The sequence below is a fragment of the Molothrus aeneus genome, chromosome 4 (genome assembly GCF_037042795.1).
Source record: "Molothrus aeneus isolate 106 chromosome 4, BPBGC_Maene_1.0, whole genome shotgun sequence".
Taxonomy (NCBI): Eukaryota; Metazoa; Chordata; class Aves; order Passeriformes; family Icteridae; genus Molothrus; species Molothrus aeneus.
Window position 1 is genome coordinate 45293340 of NC_089649.1, and position 23162 is coordinate 45316501.

Sequence of the window (23162 nt, forward strand, 5' to 3'; positions counted from 1 at the left end):
TTAGCATGACAAAATCTTGTGATATTTTACTTACACTGTGTTTGGCTTTTTAATGCCCTGTATGCAGTAACCTGCATTTGGAGTAACTCTGAGCAGGCCCCTTTCTGCAGCAAGTAGCCATAGTATCCTCTCCAAGTAGGTGGCAAAATTGTGTACTGAGATGTGCATAATGAAGCTTTTGTTTCCTGGTCCATCAGGAATAGTGAATATAATGAAAGCCAGACAAACTTTAATTCTTTCTGATTTCTCATTGTTTGTTTGATCAGTTCTAAGCAGGGAGCTAAATTGCCAGTAGCACTTTATTGAATTTTTTGAAGAACATAATTAGCCCAATCCATTCCTTCAACACTTGGAGAATACCCTAGGTACCTTTTATATTTTCCTAGTTTGAGCTAATAGGATACCATACTCTTTATCTCTATGTATTAAGTAGCAGATGAATTTGTATGTGGTTTATTCACAGACTAATACTCCTTTCTTTCTGTGTGACATATATGTGTATGAATAATTTCATTTTGTGGCATGCTGTTTTGGGCAGTGTGAGGAAAACCTTCCTGTAATACACCAAATAACTCATAAATACCTCGTAGACTTCCAATGAAACTAGGTTCTTGTTGGGTAGTAAATAAGTGCTTGAATAAGCTGCAGTACAGTGTGTCAGTTGTTCTTGGACTTGAGTCTGTCAGTACTATCTACAAGGTGTTAAAGTGCACAGTAATGCGAGCTCTGCAAGGAATTTCTGTCAAGACAAAGGAGTTGTGCCAAGAGGACCAAAAGATTTGCTGAACAAGCGCTACTCATGTTGATTGCAGATTGTTTTTTCTAGTGTTAACAAATACTGTACAGGATAATCCATAACTGCTGCAGTTTTCATTAGTGCCTGTTTCTCTTACCATTAAAATGATGAGCTGTTGATAAATAGCAGCTGAGCGTTAGTGACTTTCCAGAATCTAAGATAAGTTTGATAGCAAGAAGAAAAGCAAACTGGGAGAAACAAATGTGTGTCTCAGTTCAAAGTTTCTGGAAACCTTTGTGCTTATTTTGCAGTGGGGATAGTAGAAGTGGTGGAGAAGAAGCTTTTTCTCTGCAGATCACTAATCAGAGGGTCATTTGTTTCTGTCCTCTTTCAGAAATCGAGGCCAAGGAAGCTTGTGACTGGCTGCGGGCTGCTGGGTTCCCACAGTATGCGCAGCTTTATGAAGGTAGGCACCTGAACTCAATCCTCCCCCAGCAACTTTTGAACAATAAGATGGAATATTCACCAATGAATGAGATTCAGGGGCACCACTGAAGTTCCAGTACATGAGATGACTTTTAAGGACTGGGCTGCTCTCTGCCACCCACCACACACACAGATGTAACAAACCCAATGAGACTCTGAAGAATGCAGGAGTTTTGAATTTGTTTCAGGTTTCTGTTTTAGTCTGAATCTTCCAAACATCATCATAGAATGAATGTAAAGGTTACCACTGTGGTATGTTCCCTCTGGTTAAAACAGAAAGGAACATAGTCAGCCACTGCTACAAGCCCAGTCTTGGAGAAATACAAAAGCTCCACTGGCCAGCTCTCCTAATGGAACAGTAGTAGGAAATTCTGCATATGCATGGATATGTCTGTATGCCTCATGATTCCCAAGTCCTGTGTGCTTCTTCAGAATGGTTTGGGTTGGAATTAGACGCGGGCTCACTGTGAAGGGAAAAAGAGCGTACAAGCTGTGGTTGTGCAGATGCTCCTCAGAGGAGTGGCTGCCTCCTGCAGTCACTTGTCCTTCTCTGGGATGCACTCATTTTGTGTCTGCTTTTACAAGGTTTTGCTCAATGAGAACTGTTTTCTTCGTTGCCTTTCCAGCCTACTAGAAACCTGCAGGTTTAACATACAGTTCTTACGCTCTGATGCAGAGTAGCATATAGAAGTTTGTTTGAAAGTATGACATGCTTTTTATATATCTATATTATTGTTCAGAATTTACCCCCACACTACTTAAAATTACTTTCACTGCAGTGAAATTATTATGCACTCTTTACTGCTTCTTCATTTTTATGAAGCAAACTCCAGCTGCTGCTTGTAAGAACGAGCATAGAAAGTTCATTATTACAGTGAATAACTGCTGAAAATTACAGCAAATGCTGAGCTGACCTTCTTGAAAAATGATCTTGTTTAGCTTTGATTTGCAGCTGCATTTGCAATATGAGATGATAATAGCACTTCCAAAAGCTGCACTTGGCAAAACTTTTCTTTGCCTGTTCAGAAATTAAATTTCCTTTTATTTTTTCTTTTTTCTTTCCTTTTTTTTCTATGCTAATGGAGATGCCAAGATTTTCTTGGGATATGGAGCTGGAACTGTACTTCCAGTTTTTGTTACAACTGAGACAAAACTCTCAGTTGAATAGGTGGGTTTATGGATTTCTTATAATACTGAGACATAAATCCCCCAAGAAATTACTTGCATTCAGAAAACATGTCCTACCTGTGTAGGACCGTTGCCCTACCTAGAGATTCTAAACTTACATGAAGTCTCTCTTGTAACAGCATGTCCTGCCTAACATCAAAAGGACCACAGAGGTGAGAGAGAAGCAGTGAGAACAAGGCCAGTCATACTCATTGAAAGGACAGCTGTCTTTACTGAAAAACAATATACCATTGTCCTTTGCAAGCCCCCCTGGCAGCAGCAACAACAAAGCCAGCAATAGCATAGATTAAGCATTAAAAAAGGGTCTTATGCAGACTATCAGCTTCTTTCACGTCACCTCTCTCACTTAAGTTCTCACACGTTCTCCTGTGGACATTTTAAGATATGACTTTGCCAGTGGAAAAACTTACATCAGCACTGCTGAAAAATACAGGCTGAATGTGCTCACTCTCTTTACTTGCATTTTCTACTTAAAACAGTGAATGGGAGGCCTGTGAAGGAGGCCTTGTACTATACCAAGTGGCTATAGTACAAGAGTTCTGAGAAGTTACCTATATGGAGTATTCCCACGCAGTGTACATTTAATATGGGAGATTAAACATTTGCCATTTGCTTTGCTAAAACCACAATTTGCCATTTGCTTTGCTAAAACCACAATTTTCTGTAGAAAATACAGAATTTCTAGCATTTTGCAGAATATGTTATCGTTTGTATTCCTGAGGCAGTTCTGGAAGCTGTGGATAGCCTGTCCCTCAAAGTGTTCAAGGCAAGGTTGGGTGGGTCTTAGAGAAACCTGGTCTAGTGGAAGGTGTCCCTCTCTATAGCAGGAGGCTTGGAACTAGATGTACTTTAAGGTCCTTGCAACCCAAACTATTGTATGATGCTATGAAAATAAGGACATAGAATTCATTTCTGTTGCTACAGAAAATGAATTAATTTCATAAAATTCATAGAGTTCATTTTCTCTTAGAAAATACCTTTCTAGAAATTAATATCAATCTTAATTGTTTTCCTAATATCAGTTCATTCTTCCTAGTCTATAGAAATTTAAAAATTCATAGACAATTACTTGGATCAGGGAAATTGTGTGTAACTGCAGCAGTCTGCTCATAGATTGACCTTGTATTTCTGTGCACCCTGAAGAACCAGCAGCTTTGGGTGGGAGTTTTAGCTGTGCAAGGAATGCCAGATCAGGACCTGTATGACAGTCAGGAATCTGTGGAGTACAGTAAATGATATATATGTGTTTGCTGCTTCAGAGCTGTAGTAAATTTTCAGCTCTCTGCCAACATTGTTTCCTCCCCCTCACTCTCCCAGTTGTTTACCTAAATAATCTCCTAAGGAAGGAGGCAGTATGGTGTCCGGGCAGCTTGGCTTGCTTTCATTTCAAGCCATATCTCATTAATGAAACAGTGTCAGACTTAAATAGCTTGATTAACGGCTAAGGAGATTCAAGGCTTTTTTTTTCATTCTTTCACAGAGTTTTGGCATTTACTGGCCTTTTTTCTTTAATGCGAGATATTAGTATTTTGATGGAGATTGCATATTTGTTTTAAATAAATCTGGCCTGAATCAGTTTATACTTCTGATATCTGATAGGGAAGCTTGCATTTGCCTTTTTCCATCTCCCATTGTTTCATCTCTGCTTTAATAATTTTTCCTCTATTCTGTGTATAAACTCTCAGTTATCAAGGCTTCATGTCAAAAGTTTGTAGATGTAAAGGAAGCACCTCTGGCATTTGAGGTGATAGCATGTGTTTACCTAAGCACCAATCACTGGCATCTTGATGAGCTCAGCTGCAGGCAGCTGAGCAGTTGTTTGAAATAACGGGTCACTGGGAGGAAGCTTCACTTTGGTTTTTGATCTCTTTCTCTTCCTGCAGATCTCCTTTTTCCAATTGACATTGCTCTAGTCAAGCGAGAGCATGACTTTCTGGACAGAGATGCTATTGAGGCGTTATGCAGGTAGGTGAATAAAAATCACACTGCATTTTGAAACAAAACCCTTCCTGTGTAATAGAAAGGACTTGGGAAAAGCACAACCAAAAAAAGCACACAAAAGTATGTGGTTTTCATTAAAATACCTTATTGGGTTAAGTAATGTTTGGGGATCTTATTTAAAAGAAAGTTGGGAGGAGAGTGGCAGGAATCTTTGTGAAAGGGATTTCACAGGCATATTTTTTATTATTCCACTTTCTTTGCTCTTTCCTAATTCCCAAGTTGGGCATGCGAAAGCAGAACTGTGCTGGCTATAGCCATCAGCACGTACAACTGCAGCACCAATTCCCACACAGGAACTGGGTTTTTGGAAGCAGTATCAGCAAAGCAATGCTTTGCACTCCATCACTCCCCTTTCTTACCTTGGTGGACAGCTGTGCATACAAACAAAATGCTGTGTGTATAAACAAAGAGCTCTATATACAAACCCTCATGCTGGCCTCAGTGCATTGCCCTGTAACGTGGTATGGCTGAAAGGGACAATGTAAGGGAATCTATTAGTTTATCACTACTCCAAAGACAGCTCTGCCCTCAGCCACATGCTCACATTAACTCATCTTTGTTGTTTATGGGCTCCTTCCACAAACCAGTTCAACTGGCCCACCCCACAGAAAGCGTCTTGATAGTCCTTTTCTAGGTTAGTGAATAAAATCAGTGAAAAACCATAATGAAGTTCATAGTAGGTGTGATGAACGGGGCAGGACCCCACAGCCAGCAGCAGAAGGAGGAGAAGGGATAGGTAGAGAAAAAGAGGGAGCAAGACTTGCTGGAGTGTGGCAGGGTGGTTTTTACAGAACTACAGCCTCAGCATTACCAGTTTGGTCATAAAAGCAATCACAATGGCCCCATCTGACATCATCTAACATTAATCCATCCATCAGTTACCTCCTCTAGTGCGAGTCCACAATCTTAAATGGCAAAAGGAAAAAAGCTTTAACTTCTCATGTCTCCTCTTACCTAGAAATAAGTGCAGTTTTATGGCTCTGTCCTTCAGTATGGCAGCTTTCCAAACTGCCTGCAAAATGAATGCGTTTGGATACTGCATGCATGGTGTGTGCAACTCTAAATGTCAGTAATTCTAATGAATTACAAAACCCTTTTAAGAACAGCTTTAAGTTTATAGTGTTCTCATGCCATCACTGCCATACTTGGAAGGGAAAGAGAGAGACTGGAATTTAAAGTTCTTCAGAAATATTTACAGGATTTTCAAACTAAGAAAACAGATTTGTTGTCCAGTCATTAGGAGGGGAAAAATCTCATTAATGTTAAATTCATGCAAGATGTGCCTTCCTCAAATGTGGAACACCTATTCCATGAGTATTTAAATATGATGCATTGGTCTACTTATTTATGTGCTCTGGAACTTGTGAAGTCATTGAACAGAAAGCACAGCAATGCAAATAAATGCTGATTCCCAGAAGCATGGTCTTCCGTCGCCAGGAAAACAAAATACAGTCAGGCCAGCATATTTTGCTTTTGGTGCTCTCCTCCAAGAATACTTTTTAACCTGGGATTAATTAATTATACAGTGGATTGGATTAATTATGTAGTGGATTGTTTCTCACTGATGAAAATAGCAACACACACTCCGTATCTCTATGAGACAAAGATTTTAAAGGTTGAACTGTATCATTCTGAAGCCTGTGGCTTATACATCAGAATTATCTTTTACAAAATAACTTTAAAACTGACACTGGAGTATACCCAGAATCATTCAGATCCCACCTCAAAATAAAATTGAAGTCATTCAATGAACCATCTCAGATGTCTGAATTTGGCCTTTGATCTTGTGTGTTAGCCAAAAGCAGTTCATTATCACAACATTTCCACCTTTCGATTTTTTTTCTACGCCTCCATGTTTGATTTTGCAAAGCTCATTAAAAACTGTGGAGAAGCACATAGTTTGGAATGCTGCCTTTCTGCCTGCAGTCTGGGTTTATTTTGACTCATGCCACAGTCAGTGTGTAAACAGTAAAGGGGTTTACTCAGTAAAGGCTTTGAGCAGTTTCACAACTGTAAGTCTATCACTATTTCTTGACTGAAAATCAGAATACTGTGGGAGTTATTTGCACTTTCAGCACAGAGCTAAGTGAACATTGTACACAGTGGATGGTAACAAAATAGTAAGAGGTCTGTGCTGAGATTCTGCTATTCTGTGTAACAGCCAGTGTTTCCCAGAAGTTCTATTTACCTTGTTCTGATAACTGTATGTGAAACAATAGTTTTTAAAAGACTGTAGAAATCACAGTGGCAGGGATTTCTTTTTTAAGTTTGAAGCATTTTAAATGATAGCTTACATCTGAACAGCATTGTTAATTATTATTTAATAATCTTATTAATGTAAGCAGAAAAATTAAGTTAACTTTAACCCACCCCATTATGTTTTTTAAGGAAAATTTTCAAGTGAAAAGTAGTTGAGACTTGAACTACAAAGATAGCATATGGCACTCAGTAAGAGATGGCTAAGAAATGTCATTTAGTGATCTTACCATGAAATGTAGGGTTAAAAATGTAAAAGTGATGACCGTATTTTAATTTCCTTGGATGCTTTCTTTAGTGACTGTGCAAACCAGTGCTGGCCTTGGTTTCATAAAACTTTATGTAGATTAATGCCTGGGAATTTATCTCAAGTGGATAACTGGATGCATCATGTGCTGATGAAACTAAGTACTGAAACATGCTTATCCTAGAGGTTGTTGCTAAGTACAAAATACATAGCAAGCCATAATAGAAATCCTTTTAAATCTCCTTATGCATGGCTAGGAATCTGTTTCACTATATATGCAAGAGGTTTCTTAAATCTTTTGTCATCAGGATTTCTCCTCCACGAAATTGGTTATAATGCATTCAGTGTTTGTATCATTTGGTCTGTGGAGAGCTGACCTCCTTTGCAGAAGAACATGCAGACAAAGCCCAGGAGCCAAAGTAGAGGCTGTCCACTGAGACAAGAAGGCCATTGTAAGACAGTTTGTTACATGTATAATGGAGCTGGACTTTATCAGTGGAATTATGAATTTAAGTCCATCAAGAAAATATTTTAAACTTTAAAGGTAGAACACACAGTTCCTCAAATTCAAAATCGTAATTTAAAATGTATAAATCCAGTATTCTGCATTGCTACTACTTTATTTGGGTGCATGGGGTGAGAGCTTCTGTTAATGAGAACATAATTAATTACCTGGTGTTATACCCAACATAGAACTGACTAGTACCTAGTTTAAAAAAGACTTCACATCATAAACCACATTTTCATTTAGAAATTAGCTGTTCACACTACAGTTTTTCATAGTGACTGTCCTGTTCAGGCTGCCTCTCTTAAAAGAAGTTCAGGCTAAACTAGTTTGTGTGGCATTTCTGAGAAGACTAATAAAAATGCATCATTTGCTCATTTCTGAGAGAAGCTCCAGTGCCCCATGTTTTGGGTGCAGCAGGTTCAGGCTGTGTAATGGGCACACAGGGCTGATATGGACTGACTTGGGGTCTAGGACAGAGGCAGGTCCTGCTGCCTTGGTCACCCTCAGGAGGAAGGGATTTGCACAGCTGGGGTAAAAGAGAATGAGAACTGAGGTAGGAGTCCATGGAAAGTGAAGAAAAGTGATGTCTTGAAGAGAGAATGCTCCTTGGGAGTAAGATAACATCTGGATGTGAAGTTGTATAGAGAGGGATGACTCAAAGACATTTCTCTAAATGATGGGAAAGAATATTATATTGTCATCCAGACAGGTATCTAGAGAGTGGCCAGGGTAGGAGGCATAGCTGGAATGGAGACTGAGCCAGCCAGGCAGTGAAAGTGGCTGTGACTGCTGTCTGCAGCAATCCTGCCCTGTCCCTCTGTCTCCTATCTGCTCTTCAGGAAGGTGTCATTGAGACAGGTTTGGGCAGAGTAAGGTGGTCCTAAAGAATGAGGCAGGTCTGCTGACTGTCAGTAAGGAAATGATGAGTGAACCTATACCTGGGAGTGGAGTTAACAAAGGAGAAGGTCCAGACCCAGAAGAGGAAACTGTGGTTTATTAACTAGCATCAATTTGATGAGAAGATCTGTAGAAAATGGATATGTGCTTATAGGCTTAAAAAGTATTGCAAACTTATGTGAAGGTTAATGACAGTTGTATAGCTAAATCTCATCTTGACAAACCAAATGGTAAGCTTAGATTTTAAGACACACTAATGTGTTTGGAAGGCAGTTTTGCATATTGTACTGTATTTTCAGTGGTGTGTAGTTCAAGGACCTTGGCACTCCTGAATTTGAGCAGAAGTTGAAGCAGGATGTGTGATGTACATAATGGAAGTTGCAGACCTGATGCAATTTCTGCAAAGCATTTAAAGTTTAAAAGGGAAATTGGTTTTGAGATGCATCCATGTCAAATATGTATTAGAGACTTTATTTGCCTCACTGCTATTGAATTTAACCTCACTCATTGGAGGTTACTTTATCTTGCCTTTGTACTAATTTTTGTGAGGTGTGTGCCAGGAATTTTTTTTAAATACCCTCTGTGAAAATAAAGGTCTTTGCTCTACCCTTTCCCACCTATTTCAGGGGTTTTAGTTGAGTAGGAGAGAAGTCTGGGGATGTAATCTTTGTGAAATCAGAGATTGTCTTTATTAGTGGTCAGACAGGCTGGAGCTAGATAAAGCCTGATCCAGGGATTCAGTGGTAACTTCTCTCTGCATAAGTCAAAGGTTGCAACACTGTGAAATTTGTAAATTATTACACAACATAGAACTGAAACCAGTTTAATATTTCCTGGTCTTGAGGTCCAGGACTTTGAGAGGAGAATGTGTTTATAGCAGAGAGGGAGGCAGCTTTCTGATTCTTGTGTGGCCTCTTGAAAAAAACCAAACAGTCTTGTGTCTAGCATGTAGATGGGACATTCACCCTTCACCCGCACCATAAATACAATTCCTCTGAAATCACTGGACTTGTGCATGTACCCACCAGCTGCAGCCTGCAGGACTGAGCCTTTTGCCTTCCAAATTCAGAGCAAAGATGAAATCTGTATAAAAAAGAGAGATCTGGATAACTTTTGTAACCTGCCACTGCCCTGCTATTTGACCCATGGCAATTCTTCCTGTTTCTCTTCTTCTCTGCTGTGTTGTGGCTGGGTCTAATTATAGATCAAACTGCCTTTTCTTTTTTGCTTTATGACCTGCAGCGAAAGCATCAGTAGCAGCTTTCCCATTTTCTTTGATGGCTTCAGGATCAAGCCCTGTGTAAATACCATCTGCAGCCAATCCTGTGCATAAAAGGCAAGGGAAAAGAGAAAAAACTAGTAATTCTCCCTGTGCACACATTTTCTACATCCAAGTACAAGTTTCATGAATCTGAGAAAATTAATTTGAAGCAATAGGGCATGTCAGCATTTCTTTTCTTTTTTTAGTTTTTCAAAACTGCAGATACAGGCTCTTCTTTGCACTTCACTCAAATGAATTTGTATGTGCAAATTACACAACTTCCTTTGGAATGAATTAGGCTTTTTAAAGCTCAGCTTTGCTTCTGTTGAATTTGGGCTGTGGTCCAGTAGGGGCAGCCCTACTCCTGTGCCTCCTCCCTGCACACACTACTCTTCATGCAGCTCAGGGTGCTGGCCCAGGGGAAATTCAACTCCAAGAAATATTGAAAGATTGGTTTTCAGCTCAGTTAGTCTCCTCATCCAACCCACAGTACAGCCTCATGAGCAGAAGTATTGACACAGGGCTAAACTATCACTTCCATGAAGCTGCTGCTTCAGTTTTTCTGCCTTCTGCATTGTGTCCAGCCTGTTTCTTCCTTTTGCCTTGCCATGGCACTGGCAGTTCTCTAACCACACTTTACCAGCACAGATTTTAGTTGGACCATGTCCTTGGAACAGCTCTTGGGAAGGTGGAGAAGGGCAGGAGACCATGGTAGACTGCACTTAGCTGAGCCTAACCTGCCTTGGAGCTGTGTCACAAATAGCACCAGCTTTTGCTGTGCTTTAAGTTGCTTGTGCTCAGTCCTGCACTCTGAGTGACTGGAGAAGAGAGGAGAAAAAAGATAATTTTTTGGTTGTTTTAGGGATACCTACCAGATGACCAGATTAGCTCACTGAGGGATAGAGGAATGCTCATATGTATTCATACAGTACTTCAAGATATGTATCAGACTGCTGTCACATTTTACAGAGAAGCTGGTTAGCTATTGCTGCTGCAGCGACTTATTTTTGTTTAAATTTTAGTCCTTCAGAAAAGTATTTTTACATATGAAAGAAACTTTCAGTTTAGGAAGCAGAAATTGGGTCTGTGTTCTGGTTGAGTTTTTGTTTAAGCTGACAAGTGGTCTTGTCCCAGGACTGTATTGAAAATAATCATTGTTCAAAAGCAAAATAGGCATCTAGTAAGTGGAAAATAAGTTTTCATCTGGGAAGTTTCAGCTTATAAAGTACAATTTTAAAGCAGCATGATTTTTTAAATATAGTCACATTTTTACAGTGTCAAACTGGAAGAGTTTTCTGTTATTTTTAGCCTGTCAAGGTTGAGTGTTTCAGGGTTCAGATGTCTGCTATTTAGAGCAAATGTAATGATTACAATTTGTAGGATGTGATGTACTTCTCAATTTAGTCCAAGTTTCCATTAACTTCTCTTTACTTGGATTCAGGTAATTGTGACAAATAGTCGTCCTTCTCTCCCTCTGAAGTTAGAGTACAGCCAAATGTAATGGGTTAATAGTTAAGTAAATTAGGGCTCTAATTGAAACTATGCTTGTGGCTATTTGTATGCAGAGCAGTTTGGGGACAGCCTTCACAAAAGCTTTGAACTGGAATAGCCTATGTCAAAACACTGGAGTATTCTCTTAATATGGTTTCCTTTGCTCTTTGCAGGCGCTTAAATACTTTAAACAAATGTGCAGTGATGAAGCTAGAAATTAGTCCCCACAGGAAAAGGGTAAGTTCATTTAATTCTTCTGTTACAGCATTATGTGTTAATAAAACTGGAAAAAAAACATCTAGCAGATTGTTTAGCTTTGGTTTAGGATTACACCTGAGTAGAACCTGGCAAGGACACAGCAAAAAAGTAAAAAATCTGCTTACATCTCTTTTTGTGTTCTCACTGAGTGAAAATTGCAAGGCTTGGCAGTGGGTAAAGGTTGTCTAGCAAACTTTTCCCTGGGATGCTGCTTCCAGTGTGAAAGGCACTGGACTTCTCTGCCAGTGAGGTTGTTGGTGTTGATGCCTATTGCCTGCACTCAGGCAGGATTTTATAGAGTAGGCTTGATGGCCACAGTGAGCTGACCTTAATGTTAGACCATCATCTTGGATGTCATCTTTACTTTTAGTTCTCTGCCGTCACGTTGGAGTTGTATTATTTTATTGTGATGTAGACAGGATCAGTTAGACTGTGCCTGGCCTGCAAAGGAAAGGAGTAGGCACATTGGTTCCTTTCCAGTATATTTTCAGAATACAACAGCTACCTTTTCAGAAAGTTTACATGTTTCCAGGGAGCTCAGCAAGAATTAAAAGTGTTTCCTGAATCTTCAGGATTCCTGTGGAGCAGGGTGAGAAATAAGAGAGCATCCACTGTAATTTCAGTAAGGTAGTACCAACTTGCTAATAAGGTGCCACTCAATAGCTGTCTCAAAACTCTGTGTGTGTCCTAGGAGGGATCAGTAATTGATACCGTCCCCTGGGATATGACAACTGCAGATAAAGATGACTGAGTTAAGGCAATACAATGCTGCCCTACCCCTAACAAGAATGCATACAAATGCTCTGAGGTTGTTTACCAGGAATTAATCCCCTCTTCCCCTATCTGTTAGAGGTATGTTGGAAAGAGCATCCAAGCTCCAGAAGATAACACTCTGAGGCAGCATATGTAGGAACTCCTTAAAAGTAGGGGTAGACAGCTGGATTGCCATTTATGACCACCAGAAGATTTCTCATCCTTTTTCCTGGACCTTGTTAACAGTGGAATGATCAATGTTGATATTAGAGGTCAGACCAGACCTGACTTCAGGTCTAAACCTCAGATCTTCCAGAGTCTGGATGTTAGTTTTTGTTTCAGTCCTTCCTGAATTTCATTCACCACCCATGTTCTGGCAGATGGACCTGGGGCCTATTCCCTTTTGTTATTGATGTCAATAAAATCAATACTTAGCTTTTAAAGCTTTTTAACACTAGGGAATTCTGCTGGCAGAAACATGTTTCTTTATGTTTCCACTGACTTCTTTGCAAATTAAAATTACTTCTTTTTTTCTTCCAATGAATCTCATTCACCCCCAAACCATCATTATTATCCACTGGCAGTTTCAGATTACTTTTTTCCTGCTGAAAACTTAAATAAGTAAGCCAGAATTCTTGGGTTTTCATCTGAGTCGTGGACAAAAGTAGTTTTCAGTAGTTAGGAGGCAAAGAAAATGATGCTTGCTCTGTGTCTCATGTGTATTTGGTCATAAGAAGTAAATACAGTATTTCACTTATTTTCCTGAGCTGATGAAATGTTCTATAAAAAGAAAAAAGTAAAAGTAGGAGATAATCAGGATCTGAAGTATGCATACATAAACTACTTGAAATATGAATAATTTACTTGTTTTTCAAAGAATGAATGTTTGTAGTCTTGGCACACAAATAGTTATATTTTGGGGCATTCATATGTGTTTGTTTTTAAATAAAAGCAAGTTAAATAAATGAAGTGAAGTTCATAGAGCTGGGTTGCAATTAGTGTTTCTTACTCTAAACACCAAAGATTACTTTGTGGTTTCATGGTGTCATTTTAAAATATCTTCATTGGTTTTATTCCTCCAACGTGAAACTTTCCATATATTTGGAAGACCAAATAGGTCAAGATCATTCCCTTTCAGTATTTAGATGAAAAGATTGTAGGCGTACAGTGATGTATGTGTAATTGTACTCCAAGCATTACTCATACATCAAACATGTTATTTACAATTTACTTACGTGCTACACTGTCAGTGAGCTCTTGCTGCTCACTATCTACAAGTGTTAAAGTTTGCCCGAAGCTAGACTGAAGTAGAGAATTCACAGAACATTCTTAAAATGTTAGCTGCTAGCCTGTGGGAGGAAGAGTGGACCAGGTAAGAGCCATCACACTCTAGCAGTGCAGGAGCTTCTTTTGCTGTCTCATTAGTCACAGTGAGGAGGCTGTTCAGAGTTCCCAAAGGGGTAAGGAATTAAGCCACTAAAATTCAGAATGTATGAGAAACATCTCATAATTGCGAAGAGGAGTATAAACATATAGCCACTATCAACAAAGTGTAGCTTTGGAGAGAGTCCAGAGGGACCCCAACCCCTGACTGACTCCAGTTTAAAATGTTATGCATGCCAGGAATTTCCATTGATGTGAGGGCTATCCACTGTGACCAATTAATTAAGTCTATGGATACTAGGGTTTTTTAAAATAGAACGATTTAAAGTAGATTGTATTGTTTGTTTCTTTTTATGAACAGTATATCTTTTGCATTTAAAAACAGTTAAAATATATTGCCTGTACCATGTTATCTTTTCCCGTGACAGGCTTTATGGCCTAATCTTCCTCTCCCTGAAATAAAAGACTGTTTTCACTTTAAATTCAGTGAGAACAAGGTCATGCTTAAAGCACTTTAGTGGACATTGTATTTAAATGCAACCGCCTTTACTGTTTGAGTAGTTTGCAAGCAATACTTTCATGGTTCTTCTTTGCAGAGTGAAGATTCAGATGAAGATGAACCTTGTGCAATAAGTGGCAAATGGACTTTTCAGAGGGACAGCAAGAGGTGGTCGAGGCTTGAAGAGTTTGATGTCTTCCCTCCAAAACCAGACTTGGATATCCCGTCCCCAGAAGCCCCTCACCTGACGAACGCGGCAAGCCGGGAGAGTGTGCTCACAGACCTCAGCGAACGCCAGGAGGTGGCTTCTATTCTGAGCATCAGCAGCACCAGCAGCCACCAGCCAACCCTGCAGAGCGAGGCGTCTACCACCAGGACAAACTCAGTAGTGAGCGTCTGTTCATCCAGCAATTTTGTAGCCAACGATGACTCATTCAGCAGCCTGCCCTCGCCCAGGGAACTGAATAGCTTCAGCTTCAACACAAAAGCCAACGAGAAGAATGCCAAGTCCAAAACAAAGAGTCTGCTGAAGAGAATGGAGAGTCTTAAAATCAAGAGTTCTCACCATGGCAAGAGCAAAGCTCCTTCAAAGCTTGGCCTGATTATTAGTGGGCCAATCCTGCAGGAGGGCATGGATGAAGATAAACTGAAACAACTTAACTGCGTGGAGATTTCCACCCTCAATGGCAATCACATCAACTTCCCTATGGTACGAAAGAGGAGCGTCTCCAATTCCACCCAGACCAGCAGCAGCAGTAGTCAGTCTGAGACGAGCAGTGCTGTCAGCACACCCAGTCCTGTCACACGAACACGCAGCCTCAGTGCCTACAATAAAAGGGTGGGCATGTACCTGGAAGGCTTTGACCCCTTCAATCAGTCAACGTTCAGCGATGTGATGGAGCAGAACTTCAAGAACCGGGGCAGTTTTGCAGAAGACACCGTGTTTTTTATCCCTGAGGATCATAAGCCTGGCACTTTTCCCAAAGCCCTCTCCAATGGCAACTTCTCCCCTACAGAAAACAACACCTCTGTGAACTGGAGGACAGGGAGTTTCCATGGACACGGCCACCTCACCCTCCAGAGGGAGAACAGTGGTGACAGCTCTAAAGAGCTGGGCATGGGAAAAAGGCGCAACTCCTCCAGCTCAATGAGCGGCCGCCTGAGTATTTATGACAATGTGCCAGGTTCAATCCTGTATTCCAGTACAAGCGACCTGGCCGACCTCGAAAATGAAGATATATTCCCAGAACTAGACGACATCCTATACCATGTCAAAGGGATGCAGAGAATAGTGAACCAGTGGTCAGAGAAGTTCTCAGATGAAGGGGATTCTGACTCTGCACTCGACTCCATCTCCCCATGTCCTTCCTCTCCAAAGCAGATTCACCTTGATGTAGATAATGATCGAAGAACACCAAGCGACCTCGACAGTACAGGGAATTCACTGAATGAAACGGAAGAGCCCACAGGGATCCAGGACAGGAGAGACTCTGGGGTTGGTGCATCGCTGACACGTTCCAGCAGGTGAGATCACCAAGTGTTAGGACTTGGGGTGGCCTGGGGATGTCCCCTGCAGCCCGAGCAGCGCTATGGTAGCTGCACCACACTTACTTAAGGTGCAGTAGAAGCTGTGGCTGTTCAAGCACACATGTGCTGTTCCATTGTTCCCCAAAACTATTAGGGGCAAGAGAAATGTTTGGGCAAGAGTTTGTGGTTCCTGCAACTCATAGCTGTATGTTTGTAGGTTCAGCCTGAGTTGTCATTGAAAAAGCAATATTAGCACAGTTTTGGGGCACAATAATTCTTCAAACTGAAATGGTGAATGGGAGGGGAGGGCCATCAAGTAGGATTAAATGCTTTTTAAGCTGGCTAGGAGAACCAAGAGTAAGTATGTTCTGGTTTGTGTCAGTGTCTAGTAAAAGCCTTGACTTTTAGACTGTTTCAAAAAATTGCATTTTTCAGTAGCAGGCTGTTTCTAATAGCATGCTAGGGTACTAAATCTGTGGGGAAAATGAGGCTTGATTACTTTCTCTTGATCATTGTAGCACAGTGGGAGACTGGGGGAGTTCCAGTGGCCTCCAGATTCTGCTGGGAGTTTTACCATGACTGTATTTTGTATTGTGAGTAGAGCAAGGATTTTAATTCTTTCTAGCTTTGTTTCCAGTTTTCTTTTAAAAGTAATGCAAATCATTTAGTCATCTACAGCTGTTTGTATAAACTTAATGGGACTTATGGAAGCACAGAGTTCCTATTTGATATATCTTAAAAATTCATGCAATTTTTTCTTAATGGAGGTTTTTAATTCCCACTGCCCCAATACTGAAAGGACTTTGGGAGAAGGGCGTTGGAGCCCTTGGAGGATATCTGCTAGGGCAAGGCTGTGTAGCTAGCACTGAGCTGTGGGTCAGCTCAGAGTGCACATTCTCATGTGAATCACCTGCCCATGCTGCCTCACACCAGGTGAGGCAGAGACGCCGCTGGCTGACGCCTGTGAAATCTCAGAAGAATGCAGCCGCCAAGGGCAGGGATCTCAGCAGTGCATTTGCATTAATTCCTACATGTGTCTTGCAGAGACATTTCAGTAACCTGCCCTTTCTCTGATTCCCATCTTCTCCACAGGCACAAGCTAAGGTGGCACAGCTTCCAGAGTTCCCACAGGCCCAGCCTCAGCTCGGCATCGCTGCAGATCAACTGCCAGTCCGTAGCACAGATGAACCTGCTGCAGAAGTACTCTCTCCTGAAACTGACTGCTCTCCTGGAGAAGTACACACCTTCCAACAAGCATGGTTTCAGCTGGTAAGGACACAGTGCTGTGTATAGAGAGCCCGACTATGCCAGCATGACAGTTGTGCCTGTCCCAGGCACTGTTTGGAAAGATGTAATGCGTCCGTCCAATCCCTCTTTTTCCATATTTGCACTTCTTCCTCCAGCCTGTGCTGACAGTGATTTATGGTTTCCCAAGATGGGGCTAAAATCACTAACCCTTTACGTAAGTGTAATTGTATTAGGCTTCAGAGATGTGTTTATGGGGACATGGGAGAGAACCAAAGCAATGAAGTACAGATCAGTTTTCAGAAGAGGAAGATGTTCAGTATCTATAGCAAAAGAAGGACCACTTGTTTATTGAGGCAGTTAGCAAGCAGTGGCAGAAATTGCAACCAATCTTAATAGGCTTGCTTTTCTTCAGTTATCCTTAAATATTTGCATTATTTCCTTTACATAATTATGTAATTAAATAACGTAAATTTCTCTTAATTCTAGTATCTAGTGGTAATAGCCAAAATTTTGTTTTCCCTTTTTAAGGCACTATAAATCGATTAGCAAAAGAGATGGAGAGAAGAAAGGTTGGGAGAACCATGGAGTTTTTTGTAGGCAGCAATTTCTGGTGTGGCCAGGTGTTTGCAACTCAGTTGAATATTTTTTGTCAGAAGAATGAAATAGAAAGCTCTTTTATTATTATATCTACAGCCTGTGTAACCTTCAGGAGGCAAGGGACACAAATAAAATTTTTCTTGTCCCTACCACAGGCCAGCCTCCTCCCTTCCCCAGGAGTCATAGAGAGTATTTAGCTTCAGCATCAAAGTACCTCCTGTTCAAAGGCTGTTATTATGTCAGTCTTTCTAAATACAGAAGTTGTTTGTTCTGAAAGACAGAAATAAGTATTGACCAGTTATCCCTGCATGCTTCAGATTCTCAGTGGAGATCGCAATGTGTTTTTTCACATTCCATTGGCATGTTTTTTGACAAAGCAAGTATTATTCATACATGTATCAATAATGCCCTAAACTTAACTATATGGCAATACAAATTGGGCTGTTTTACTGCATAACAGATTAGTCAGCTGTAAATCCAATGCACTGTTTTTATAGCTGTAGTGTAGGTTGAAATAGTAAATGTCTCCCTGTTTTCAGTGCTACTGTGTCCTATTAGTTGCTACAGTGGACATTAGCTTTCCTCCCTGTTTAGGAAAATGACCTCAATATTTTCACATTTTAGTGCCTTTTTTTTCCCCTTTATAATACCAATACTCTGGGGGACACTGGGGTAAATCATTCCTTTGTGTTTAGTAACTTTTTCCTTGGAGTCATAAGCAGATGGAAAGGCCTCTCAATGAAATTGGAGTGGGAGGTGGGGGTAACAAAAGTCACTGGCTGACAAGGAGGGGGGTCCCTCAAAGGGGTTGTTTATAGAGCTGAAGTTTTTAGCTGACAAACTCAAATGTATTACATCAGTTTCCTGCTGTTCTGCACACTGGTGGGTGGTGGACCCAGTTTGAGGACTTTGCAGAACAAGTAGTTGACGTACAAAAGCTCATTGTTTAAATGCCCATCTTTCCTGAAACCTAAAGAAGCAGTGTTATAAGGGGTCACTGACCGCAAGATTTATTTTGACTCTTTTGCAATTCAATCTGGCCCCTGCAGTTTTACCCTGTAGCTTTCGTCCTCCTAATATTGATGGAGTAGCACCACATTAATACTTAGAGGCAGCACACTGCCCCAAATGTCAAGCCTTTCTCTTAGAGAAACCCTTGTTTTCTTTCCTCTCACCCTTTCCAGCCCTGAGTGGATTAACTAATTTATACTGTCACTATTGTTCGTGTTACTAAAAGTGTTTCACGTATTTTCACTTACCTTCCAAATTACTGGGAATACAGAAGACAAATAATCAACAGAGGTTTAATTAGATGTGTCATTCCCTTTGCTTAAATAGGGCAGTACCAAAGTTTATGAAGAGAATAAAGGTGCCAGATTATAAGGACCGAAATGTGTTTGGAGTACCCCTGCAAGTGAACGTGCAGCGCACGGGGCAGCCTCTTCCCCAGAGCATTCAGCAAGCCATGCGGTACCTCCGCAACCACTGCCTGGATCAGGTGGGTTTGTTCTTCTCTTGTTCCACGTGCATGCCCCACCCAAAGCCCAGCTTTCCGTTCGTTTTTGTTGTTCATGTGTCAGACTGAAAAAAGTAAACTCAAAACAGGACAAAATAGGTAATTAATGCATGGAAAGATTTCCACAAAATTATAGCCCATGTGTAAGAAGCTAAAGAGCATGCTTACATTCCAGATTTTCTAGATTCCTTATAAATGTATTTACTTTTATATGTGTGTTTAGGTTGGACTGTTTAGGAAATCTGGAGTGAAGTCAAGAATTCAGGCTTTGCGTCAGATGAATGAGAGTTCTGCAGACAGTGTCAACTACGAAGGCCAGTCTGCCTATGATGTAGCAGACATGTTAAAGCAATTCTTCCGTGACCTCCCTGAGCCTCTCATGACCAACAAACTCTCCGAGACCTTCTTACAGATATACCAGTGTAAGTAGTGAGATTCTGCAGCAGATAGCAAGTGGTCATTTGTGTAGCAAGGGTGGAACTTTGTAACACTGTTGTCCTGGGCGCTACACGTGTTTCTTATGTCGGTCTTTGTCCTTCTCCAGTAACTGTTACAGTTCAGGCCGCCTCTAATCAATGGATTTTTTGTATTGTAGTTTTATAAACATTTATGCTATAAGTTCTTTTAATTTCACCTTTCTCTCTAGTTCAGGAACAAATATAAATCCTTCATCACCTGCTCTAAATTTTCTTCTCTTCTTTGAGCATACTTGATATTATGGTTTGAAAATAAGCCACATCTAATGTGGCTAAGTAGACGTGCAGAACAAACACTATATGAGCAGAGTTTGGGGCTTTTGAGGGGATTGGCAAAGCTACCAAAAATTTTTACTTTCTCATAATTCATTTTCTGCTATCCTTCCCCTCAGCTGTTTAAAAACAACCTCTAAGTGGCGAGCTTTTCTGTTACTGACTTGTAGTTACTTTGCAGATAAGTATCCTAAAGTTTTCAGAGTAAATCACATAACAAATGGAGTTTATCAATGCTTGTAAAAAGAAATAAATACAAAAAGGCTACAGGAATTTCCGTCAGAGCTCCATAGGTGGAGATGATATTTTAAAATATCATACAGACCATTTTTTCAGTGCAAGCATTTTTGTGTGTGTGTGTTTGGATTCCCAAACATGTTTATGGAGAAAATTAATCAGCCCTCCAGTTCCATGCATAATAAACAGCAGCTCTGTGGGTTTAGAGCCAAAAAAAGTTTGACAGAGCATTGCAGAGTTTCTATTCCTTTCCTTTTGCAGGTGGTAGGTCTGAGGAATTCCCAGAGGTGGTCGGGAAGTATTATCTCTGTGTAAAGCAAAGAGCCTTAAAACAGCTGTAAATTCTGCTTCCTTGCAAAGGGAAAAATTTCCCTTTGCTTTGGTGCTATGCACTAGGCTGCACACTGGAATGCACGTGGCTTAAATGCGCTTTGAGCTGATTGAGAGGAGAGCATGGGAAACAGTGGATTTTTGCTTAAAACTGCTTTCTAAACTCGTTGCTAGCCTTAAAAAGTTGATGAAGCCCAAAGCAAATACCAATTAAGTATCTGGGTAGCACCAAGTGTATTATGAGAGATGCAGTGAGGGTGGTAGGCTGCTAATGATGATATAAATGCTCCAGGACTCAGACTCTGATGTTGTATTCAGAGATGTCTTATTGGAAATCCCTTTATAAGAAGCAGATCTGGTCTGGGTTATTTCATTTTTCCTTTCAAGTTTGTAGGAGAAAGCTTTATATAAAGAGACATCAAATCTTTCCAATGGCTGTTTGTTGTTCGTAACCAAGGAGCTGTTTAATGGTATGGGGCTTCTCAGCGTGGACTTGCTTTTTCCACCGCATGACTTTGAATGATCTGCTCAATAAAGTAACCCTCTCTGTTCTGTAAAGCACTTTCTGGATGTTTTATGACATCACTGTTGAAAAGGTTTGCTAGCTAATTTATTTAATTTACCTATTCTAAAATGCATTCATGTTTTAAATTTCTTTGCAAGCCAAAGAACTTCTAAATTGGCTGGACTATGTTTGCTATGTTCCCTGCCTGAATCCAGGTTTCTGTCCTTTTAGTGCATCTGCGGGAGCATGTAGCTGCTGAAGCTAAATCTAAAATTAACTCTGGCCTAGGCACAGCTTCTTGCTTGCATTTCTTGTGAGGCAGGAAATAGCTGAGGGTAGTTAAACCAGTGGTTTAAAAAACATTCCTTCATGTTTCCTACAAATGGTATGCATTCTGAAGGAAGTCACTTCAAACTCGAGTCAAATATTTGAAGCTGGAGTTTGCTTTGGGATGTATTCATGCTGTGTGTGTGGAAAATCAATGGGCTGATGAGAGAATTACTAATATTATGCAGATGTGCCAAAGGATCAGCGTCTCCAGGCTATCAAGGCTGCCATTATGCTTTTACCTGATGAGAACAGGGAGGTCCTCCAGATTCTTCTCTATTTCCTGAGTGATGTCACAGCTGCAGTGAAGGAAAACCAGATGACACCAACAAACCTGGCTGTCTGCTTAGCACCTTCCCTCTTCCACTTGAACACTCTCAAAAGAGAGAATTCTTCCCCAAGGTATGTTTTTGGGAGCAGGGCTCACTGCTGCTGATCCCATAGCACAGCTGGCAGTGATGTGCAACAGGCACAGTCTGGGATTGATCCTGCCAGCTGTGATCACCTCAGAGAGCACCGGCTGTAGAACAGTTACGGGAGCTTACCTTTTGTTGGAGATTTGTTAAATTATAAACAAGCTCATAAGAAAGAAAAAAATGTGTGTAGGGAGAAGAGTTTCCAAAGAAAATGCTTAGAAAGAGTTGCAAGAGAAGTTGGCAACACCATGCCAATGTTTGGTACCAGGCAGCACTGCTCTAAATCACCAGCAGATGTGGGAATCATACTGTTTTCTTCCCAAACATGTCTCTTGCTCTGCAACAAATAACTGGATTTGTGTATGTGTGTACTCTTTTCCCCTGTGAAGGGTGATGCAAAGGAAACCAAGCCTGGGCAAACCTGACCAAAAGGACCTAAATGAAAATCTGGCTGCAACCCAAGGGCTAGCTCATATGATTGCTGAATGCAAGAAACTCTTTCAGGTAAAACACTTGTTTACAAAACTGATGGCTGGAAAATTGATTAAGATGTCTTAGATCTGCTGTATAATGAAAAGCTAGGAATGTCTCTTTATTTTAATGATGTTTAACACATGATAAATAGCTTTTTAAAAAGCTTTGCTTCCTGATCTCTGTGCATACATGAATTACAAGCAGTGCCAGAAGGGAAGAGAGTTGTTTTGTTGGCACTGGTGCTCTCAAGTCAGGAGGCAGTTGTGGTGTTTGGCATATTTTTGCTGCATCCAAGCTGCATTTGGAATACATTTTCAAATTTTTATTGTGCAGCCATGAGGGTCTGTGGACCTCAGCTCTAATTACAAAGCAGGAAGCTATTTCCAGGAATTTCAGTGCTCATTTTGTACTAAAGTTCCCGAGAGTTAGCAAGACAGGCCACAAAAGCATCCTGGAATGTAACACTGTCAAACCATAGGTTGAAGGATCTGTAGAAACTAAAGCATGCTCCCTCTAGGGCCTGTGATGGAGAACCAGACAAGTAGAGTCCTGGTTTTTCTCACTGTCATCAAATCTTTTCAGAGCCCTCAGCTGAAGACATACCTGTCTCTTTTCTTGCAGCTGACAATGTTCCCTTCTTCCTTCAATTTGCAGGAAAAACTGTGCTGTGGGAATGAATCTAGTTGTGTAGTAAAGGGGGATACTCCACAGAATAAAATAAGACACCCCGTAAAAGAGAGACTAATTTGAGTTAAATCAAAGTCACAAACTTAATTTTTGCATTTTTTCATATTGAGTGCTTAACCTGACACAAACACATCCCATCACTTACAAAACTAACACACACACGTCCCTGTGGCTACTGGGCTGCTAGACTAATGCAGTGATCTGGGGAGAGAGCTGCAAGAGGATGATTTCACCCTTGTCACCCCTCAGATACCGGAGGAAATGAGCAGGGGTCGGAACTCGTACACGGAGCAGGACCTGCGTCCCCTCAGCCTGGAGGAGCTCCGGGGCAGCAGCAGCAACACTGAGCCCTCTGACTACCACTGCTACCTCCAGGACTGCGTGGATGACTTGCTCAAGGAGATGAAGGAGAAGTTTAAAGGCTGGGTCAGCTGCTCCACATCAGAGCAAGCAGAGCTGGCATACAAGAAGGTACGCACCCTGCCACTCACACCATAGCCCTGGGTTTTAGCTCACTTGTGACACAGGATATTACAGAAGGTTCAATACACACCTTTACTTTGCAGATAGATACTTAAAAAAAAG

The 23162-nt window shown here is 40.9% G+C and overlaps 1 protein-coding gene across 3 annotated transcripts in view; it reads left to right on the forward strand.

Moving 5' to 3' along the window:
* DLC1 (DLC1 Rho GTPase activating protein) overlaps window positions 1–23162 on the forward strand; it is a 214725-nt gene that overhangs the window by 188184 nt on the left and 3379 nt on the right. For all 3 annotated transcript variants that reach the window (XM_066548398.1, XM_066548399.1, XM_066548400.1), the window contains 10 exons: window positions 1131–1202; window positions 4294–4375; window positions 11245–11308; window positions 14062–15488; window positions 16584–16760; window positions 18675–18834; window positions 19076–19274; window positions 21189–21402; window positions 21806–21920; window positions 22827–23048. In XM_066548398.1, coding sequence (XP_066404495.1) covers window positions 1131–1202; window positions 4294–4375; window positions 11245–11308; window positions 14062–15488; window positions 16584–16760; window positions 18675–18834; window positions 19076–19274; window positions 21189–21402; window positions 21806–21920; window positions 22827–23048 — 2732 coding nt within the window. The remainder of the gene's footprint in view (window positions 1–1130; window positions 1203–4293; window positions 4376–11244; window positions 11309–14061; window positions 15489–16583; window positions 16761–18674; window positions 18835–19075; window positions 19275–21188; window positions 21403–21805; window positions 21921–22826; window positions 23049–23162) is intronic.